The 9193-nt window shown below is 27.0% G+C and overlaps 1 protein-coding gene across 1 annotated transcript; it reads right to left on the bottom strand.

The window, feature by feature from the left end:
- Nucleotides 1-4152: 4152 nt before the first annotated feature.
- On the bottom strand, nt 4153-7575 carry LOC112717395 (GDSL esterase/lipase At2g40250-like). The gene is made up of 3 exons (XM_025769439.2): nt 6952-7575; nt 5509-5782; nt 4153-4346 (listed from the first exon to the last, which is right to left on the bottom strand). Exons 1-3 carry the CDS (start codon nt 7573-7575, stop codon nt 4153-4155), a joined length of 1092 nt encoding a protein of 363 aa, XP_025625224.2.
- Between the last annotated feature and the right edge of the window lie 1618 nt (nt 7576-9193).

Raw genomic sequence — 9193 nt, 5'->3', positions numbered from 1 at the left:
TAATTAAATAGGAACTTGCAATGACAGAGAAAGAACGGGGCATTTTTTTTAAATATGAATGAGAGATGGGAAGGGGGATTCTCACGCTCCCCTGAGTACTCATTACCATATCTAACTAGCAACGGGATCCAATCTGAGCCGATTTAAGAGGGGACGCGTGGACTTCATCTGCGTTGGACATTTAAGGTAATGAACCTAAGTCGAATTTAGGACCCTAACAATAGATTTTAGTTGATCTTACTTGTATTGAGGTCTTACTAGGTCCAAATATATCTTGGATTAATATTTTAAGTCATTGTTATAGCAAATACTATACTATTTAATATTATAACACTTAGTATATATATAAGTTGGATATATTTATAAGATATTTTTTAATTCAAATTAAAAAAATTAATTATCTCTTTTTTAGTTTTAAATATTATTTTCTAATGTAACAAAAAAGTAAAAATAAAAATAATTATTCACATAATTAAAATAGATAATTTTAATATATACATGACACTATATATATCAAGGATTATTATATATGATACATAATTTTTTTCTTTTCTGTAATGACTATTTATATAATTTGTTGAACAAATTTTTCATCTTAATATTTAATAAATTTAACATATAAAATATTATTTAACATACAAAATAAGTAATTTAAGTTATTATCTAGGACAATAAGTATAATAGTGCAAATACTTATTTATTTATTAGTAGTGAAAAAATATGTAAATAATATAAATTGATATTTTTTTAGTATAAAAGCAATAATAAAAGTTATGAATTAAGTTAATTATATAATTAAAAAATTATAAAAATTTTCTTAAATAATAATAAAAAATAAGATCACTATTTTCACATATTACAAAATTTATGAAAAAAATTTTGGATAATAAATCAATTCTCAATAGATTATACATTAAATCTGTCAAAAAAATAAATAATTAATACATTGAATATTATTATCTACGTACTAATATAATATAATATATATTATCAATTATTAAGTTTATAATTAATTTTTAATCCAATTTTTGGTAATTAAAATTGAAATGATTGAAATTATTAAATGCTCAATATTTTATATCGAACCAATTTAGTTTTTTTATTGAAATTAAAAAATGAGTTGTTAATCAATTCTAAATTTAAATTTAAATTTGAGTAAGAAAATAAAAAAATATTTTAAATTTTATCTCACTAACCAGAATTAATTTCAAGATAAGAAATTACTTTGCACATCATATATATTGTAAAATAGTATGATCTTTTGCTATTTTTTAATGATAAATATTGTTAAATAAAATAATGTAAGAAATTAGAAAAAATGTATTTACAAGTTTAAAAAATATTAATTTATTTTTAATAAAATAAATTATATATTGAATAACAAAAGTTGTTATTGGTTTCTCTTCACACTAACTAATATTTAATGATGGTGTTTCGGTACACTATGTTACCAAGAAATATTAATCGATCGATCTAATAATTTTTGTAATGACATCAGTTTATGAATTTGAAAATTTAGAAATCATTTCATAAAATGTAAAGTTTTAACAAGTAACAGTACTGATCATATTGTTTTGACTTCAAGAATGAATATGATACCAACAAATAAAATTGTCCCAAGTAAATTTCAACAAAACAAAAGTCCATAAGTATTGTTATTAATGAAAAGTTAATCTATTTTAAAGACAAATACAATTTTTTTCAACGGATTTTCTAACTCGGCAAGTCGATGATTAATCTACCACATATTGATACTCTATTTATTAAGGGCATGTTACTAACTAATAGATTGTTATCTTGCTTAAATGGACAAATGAGATGACCATTCATCTAATTCAAATTGATTAAAACAAATATTAATTATTTTTAATATTTTTAAGTTATAAAAATATTTATAATAATAATAATTACTATAGATATTTTTCATTTAAATTTTAATAAATTTTTTTATATAATTTTATGTATTATCCCGTAAAAGACCCAGAAACATATACTAGTATTAGTTAACATTCAATCTTTTCGTTCATCAGAAGGAATCAACTGGAAATTGGACGGAGCATTTATGTAGCGCATTAAACACGATAAAGAACTTTTGTTTTTATGTTTAGGTAAAATTTTTATAGAATTATTTTTATATAAAGTTAACAGTTGAGATGATAATTTAGTTAAATTTATCCCAAAAAAAAAATCGCTATTTACTTATTTTTTAAGGTCTAACTTTTTGCTCCTCTATTGAAAAGGGGCGCAAAGTCGCTTTGCACCATTGATAGACTACTTAAGATTTAATTTAAAAGGCTCTATTTAGTTTTCCAAACCTTTGTCATTGTAAGTTAACTAAGCAGGGTTTGCGGCCTCTGTAAATCCGTAAATTTGAGGAGCATGCTGCAATACGATTTTTTTTCTAATAATTTTATCTGAAGACAGACTGCATATGAATTTTAGTTTTAATTTTAGAATTTAATTTTGATGTATTAATAATGTAAAATATTTTATATAGTCGTATAATTACACATATAAAACTATTTTGGTAGTATATTAAAATCAAATTCTTAATTTTATTCTTTGGTCATCAAGATAAAGATGTGTTTATTTCAATTTTTCGGGTCAACAGTTTTTGTTTGTTACATCAGGAGAGATTTGAAGCGAATACCTCTATAAGAAGATAGAGGACAAAGATTATATGCATTATAGTTCATTGGTTTTTGAGTCCAGAGATAAACATGTTAAATAAGAAAATGAAATTCTAGTAATTTTGAGGTTAGTTAATAGTTTATTATTTTGCTAATTTACGAGAGTAATTTACTTTTAGGGTTTTCTAAATAAATAAAATAAGTATATTTATTTTCAATAAAATTTCTTTAGGTTTACCATATATTATTCATGAATGATTAAATTAGAGACTTATATTTAGGATTTAGGATCAAATTATTTTAATCATTAGGAACTTAATTATAGTTAAGTTACGGATTATTGTAATTTGGATTAGATAGTTAGATTCTTTAGAGTTTAAATATATTTTAAGTCTATTTCATACAGATTATTATGTATGTAGTAGGACGAGTGCATTCAAATGAGGCCCTATATAGAAAAAAAAGTTTGATTGTTGGGATCCCATTATCACTGCAAATTAGATATAATTTGGTTGGTTGTGTAAATAGATAAACACAAATAAGTTTCGTACACTATGCAAATAAGATAACAAACAAAATGCAAAAACATAAATATGTCAAGAAATGCATAGATCAATAAATATAATATTTATTTTATTTATTTTAAAAATAGTTTAATTTTAATGCACTATCATATAAAATAATTTTACATGTGCATCTAATAACGTAATACCACATTAGTAAAAATAATTACCTTTTACATTAACCGCGTGAATGATCATTCAAAACAACAAATACGATTGCATAACTGTATTAAACGTTTTATACATCAAAATTAAACTCTTAACAAATCTATGAACATGTCTTCATCTCTTGGACTATATGTTAATATCGCCAACAGTATGCTTAGTTTATGGCGGAGACTCAGGTGCAATCGACTTGACCTGAAGTTGATATCTGAAAGCGGTTAAACAATTTGACTGATTTGACTAAATTTTCATCTAATGACTCTCAAATATCAACTTCACGTGAAGTCGACTTCACCTGAATTTTCACCTTAGTTTATTAGGTAAATTACTATGATCACTTATTTATTGTACAAAGACTTTGCCTATATTTTAATCAGTATATATATATTACAAATAAATAAATAAATAAATAAAACTTCGATTTTGACAGAATCATTATTATTTGAACAATGTTAGTTTGAATAACCCAAATTATTCAAACATATATAACACCATTCAATTCTTTGGTCTATTCTCTACACATTCTTAATACATAAACAATGTAACTTCAATCAATTCCATTCTCTTCCATAGACCATGGTTCCATCCCATAAATTCAATACCATTTATTACTTGGTGCTAGTACTAGAACAACAAAGTGTTACAAAGGTTTTGGACCTGTTATGACCAGGACAAAAAAAAAAAAAAAAGCAAAAAATCGTTGACAACAACATATTTATGCTAATAATTGCTCTTCTTTTATTGGAGGAAAACATGTCTAGGATAATCTTAAAATCACAATTATAATGTAGTAGCTAGCTAGTAACGTATGGAAGCACATTTTGAATGCCATATTGGGCAAGAAACCAGTATCCTGATTGTGTTGGGTGCATAGCATCCCAAAATAGAAACTTTGATGCATTAACACAAGTCAAGTCAAGCACATTGCACACTGGACCCATCTCCCATTGCCCTGTTCCACAGCATCCTTTCATTGTTTCTTCAAACCCTTATTATTAACAAACACCAAAATTTAAGCCATCACTAAAACATAGATTTACCTTTCTTAAACGTTAGAAAATGTTACACACCTTTGGACGACTCTTCTTTATAAATCTAAAGAAGACTAATATCACATTTTATAAAATGGTAAAAGTACCGAATTCAGTATAACTTGAATTCTAAAATAGGTTATTATATTTCCGTTATTCATATTGTTTCCTAAGAAAAATAATTTTATGACATGGTATCAGAATTATGTTCGAAAAGTCTAAAATTTGATCTTTTTGTGAACTTCAAAAACAAAAAAAATAACATAAAACAAATAAAAAAATGCCTATACAAAAATCAAATAAACACACAAAAAAAATTTATTTTATTTTATATTTTTTAATTGCTATTAGAATAATTAAATAATTTAAATGTAATGGCTATATAATTACAAATATTAAATATATGAAATTATGAATATATATTAAATTAAATAAGATAAATTTAAATTATTATCTCCCTAATATTAGTATAGCGCTCAACATAATTTATATCTGAATATACAAAGATGCTTTTGCTACAAAATTTAAAAATTGTCTACCTTAAATAATTCATAGTTTATATTTCGTGCAAAGAAAAGTATAGGTAACTAATAACATTTTTGAACAATGTGTAAATAATGTGAATTAATAGGGTTAAAAGAGTAAATTTGAATTAGTAGCATTAAATTAGGGTATAGTGTATTTTATTTGATCGGTAGTTGTTTATGTTGTTCAAAATAGTCATTGTTCAAAATAATTTGTAACTTTTAATAATACAAGAAAAATAAAAATTAACGAAGAGATGAAGAGAATATCCAATGCTCAATTTTGTTTTTCTTTATCAAAGGTTTTGGATATCTTTGAATATTACTTTCAATAGGTAAAATGGGAATAGGAGAGAACAAAAACAAAAATTAGGTTGGACTAGTCTAGTGGTTAACTCACTAGTTCGCCTAAACAAATGTTAGAGGTTTGAATCATGTCTTATACATGTAGCAATTCATTAGCCAACGATAAATTCGTAAATAAAGTTTTGATTCGCGATGGATTAGCTTTTGGTCTGTCATATTAGGGAATACTCAGAAAAACCAAAGAAAAAAAGAACAAAAACAAATAAAAATTGTGGTGAAATGTTATTACCATATTTGAGTGGACTTTGCACCATATCCAAAAGGGGTGAGTAAATGTCAAAGAAGGCAATCTTAGAACCCTTGAGTGTGGCTTCAAGTGAGTGAACTTTGGAGCTAAGCTTGGTGTTGTAGGCTTCACATTGTTGATTCTGTTTTGGATTACACAAACGTTTTAACCAATTTGGGCCTGGTAAGAAGCTGTTTATTGTCACCATTAGTGGCAAGCATCCCATTGGGGGAAGACCCGTCACTATAATCCTCCTAGCTCCTCTTCCGTACAGTTTCTGCAAAATGCAAACATCATTGGCTTATGATTTTGTCTATTAAAGCACACTTCATATATAGTGTCTCTGCTGCTTTTCATTTTAGTACCCAATCTGTTGAATTTATTTTTTAAAATACATGTCAATACTCAAAATTTATTAGATTTTGTACTCTTTAAATTAAATATGATTATTTAGTTTTTCTTTTTGACAAATTAACCACTAAAATTTAGACACCTGAGCAAAATACCAAATCAGTGTTGTAGCGAAATAATCCAACATTTTAATCAAGGGGACTATCTACCAATAATTTCACCGGGTTAGGTTAATCCACTAATGTATAGATTTTTATTCAACTTACCTGTTAAATAAATTGCATTAGCTAGGTTTATAGGGTGTCTAAGGTTAAAAGAGAAAAAAAAATTTCTCAACGTACAATTTGATTAAATCCATTTACCCATTTTAAATGTCTTGATTTATAGGAAAATACGATATATTTTGCTTTCAACAGGATTTATTAGGAGTAAAATAAACGTAGTTTTTTTTTGTCGCTATAATGAGTCTCTACTATTGTGTCAACATATTTTCAATCTAAAGAGTTTAATGGGCTATATATTTTATATATTTAAATTAATAATGTTTTGTTTTAGCAAACATATATCTTAAAAGCACATGTTAAGATAATTATTAATAATTTTAATTTGTAAAAAATTTAGTTTAATAAATATATTCTAAAAATACTTTTTTAATTAATATTTTTAAGTGACATAAGGACATATATTACCTAATAAAAACCATAATATTTATTTTAAAATACAGTAGAGGACCTAGGAATTCAGCCCAACTGAATCCATTGGTGAGTATGAATTGTGTTAAAAGAACAAGAATTACTTAACCCAAATATACTAATTAATTAAAATGAATAGATCAAGTCAAAAAACATTTTCCAATTTCACTCCATGCAAGATCCAATCCATAAAAAAAATAATTGAAGACTTACCTACACTTGTTTTTATATGAAATTATCAGTTAAAAATGGTTAAATAATAATTTAGTCAAATATATCATATCAATTTTTCAACTAGCAACTTCTTCACATGAAGATAAATTACACGTGAGATTTGGCCAAAAAAATAATAATGATAAATGCATTATATATACAATGGCATAACATAAACATGAAGACAAACCTGAATAAAATACGCTAGATTTTTCAGCAGAAGATCATGGTACCCATAGACATTATTAGCGTACTTAATCAACCTTGTTGGAAACAAATACGCATTGAACAACATATCATTAGTACCAACACCAACCACAAACACAGCTTTCTTTATCAAATTCCTAGTCTTAACTTCTCCAACCGATTTATTCAACCTCTTAAGAACATCCTCAAACAACTTAAATTGCGACATCAAATCCATAGCACTTGTTGCTTCAATTGTTTGTTTATCCAATCCAGAACCCCCAGAAGCAAAGGTAACACCCGTGAGCAAATCATGATCACTCAAATTAGGGTTTAGATATGGTGGCAATAAGTCCTTTAGGCCTAGGAATTGGACTATGTAATCGGTCGATAGCATACCGTTTGAGAATCGGCCGGTTGCCATGTGCTGTGGAAGGTCGCGGCCGTAGGGAAGGTGGTCGCCACGGAAGAGCGTTTTTATGTGGTTGTTATTGCCGCCGTCCAGAGTGGAGTCGCCGAAAGCAAAGACGGCGGAGGCGGAGACATTCTTAGAGGCAATGGTTGAGATTGGTAGAGAGATTTTGACTACTAAGGCAAAGAAAAAAGATATAAAGAAAATGGAAGCCATATAGATATTGAATTGTGTATATTATTAGGGTTTTGCATGAAAATGTGGTATGCTATGTGATTTATTATATAGTTTTAGAATATGAAAAGGTTCGTATGAACTTTTTAGAGATAGGTTGTCACCTTTTGGATTCATAGCTAGTTTTTAATAAGAAACACCCTAAAAGGTGGTTGCATGTCCAATTTCATTGGAAATTGGTGATTATTATTCTCAGCTAGCAATATAATTGAACTTTAATCTATACATTGTGTTTCATGCATATTTATGGCCAAGTTGAAGGACATTCGTAATGGGTCAATCTACTAACGCTAAATATGTTTTTAGGCTCAACAAGAATTTGTGGAATTATTTAGAAATCATTTAAAAAAATATATAGAAAAACTCGAACTTATATTACCTAAAAGAAAAATGCTAGGGATTATCAAAATTTATTATTTTTAATTATCATTTATTCATTAATTTAATTTTTTAGTCTAATAATTTAATAATATATTTTATCCTATACTTTTAAATACTAATGGCTAACTCATAGCTAAAAATAATAAATTTTAATGACACTCTAACATTCTTCTTTTAAAATATGTTGAGAATTTTACCATCTCTGCCTGATTTCCTTTATCTTTCTTCATGCAATAATTATTTAGAATAAATACCTAGATTGGTTTTTAAAGAATTTTATATTGTACAATTTTTATTATTTACTATGAGTCTTCAACTATGATGCACCAACACCGATATTAATACGGATATGGAATACAATATAATACAGGATATGTAACATTCTTCCTTATTTCATGCCGTAAAATAAAGGTTAATCAAAAGTTACAACAAATCTAATATATATATATATATATATATATATATATATATATATATATATATATATATATATATATATATAAGGAATATTAATTTTAGAAGCCCGATGAAGGAATAAGCTAAAAAACATAGTTATAAAAGCGTGAAATATTCACACAAAGCTACAAACTTAAGGCACAAGATAAAGGAATAAGATAACAAAATATAAGTATACAAGAGGATATAATAGTCATAAGGAACTAGTCGCATCCCGCGGAGTTTAAGCAGACTAATATATACGAACATTGATGAGCGGATATTTTATACGCTTTTTAGCATCATTTCCATATAGTTTTTAGTATGTTTTGTTTAAGTTTTATTATGTTTTCATAGGTTTTAGTGCTAAATTCACATTTTTGGATTCTAATTTGAGTTTGTGTATTTTATGGTGATTTCAGGTATTTTCTGGCTGAAATTGAGGAACTTGAGCAAAAGTTTGATTCAGAGACAGAGAAAGCACTGCAGATGCTGTCAAGATCTGACCTCCATTCACTTAAAGGAGCATTTCTGGAGCTACAGATATCCAAATGGCGCTCTTTTAACCGCTATGGAAAGCTAACATTCAGGGCTTTCCAGAAATATATAGTAGTCCATACTTTGCTTCGGAAATGAAGTCCCAAAACTAACGTTCAACGACAGCCACCAGCCCATTCCTGGCGTCTAGCGTCCATAGGGGAGCAGCTGGCGTCCAACGCCCAAAAAGGGGTCCCTAACCAGCGTTCATCACCCCCAAGGAGTCCTAGCACATGAAGACACGCTT

This window comes from Arachis hypogaea, chromosome 10 (genome assembly GCF_003086295.3).
Source record: "Arachis hypogaea cultivar Tifrunner chromosome 10, arahy.Tifrunner.gnm2.J5K5, whole genome shotgun sequence".
Lineage (NCBI taxonomy): Eukaryota > Viridiplantae > Streptophyta > Magnoliopsida > Fabales > Fabaceae > Arachis > Arachis hypogaea.
This window is presented reverse-complemented; position numbering and strand designations above follow the sequence as displayed.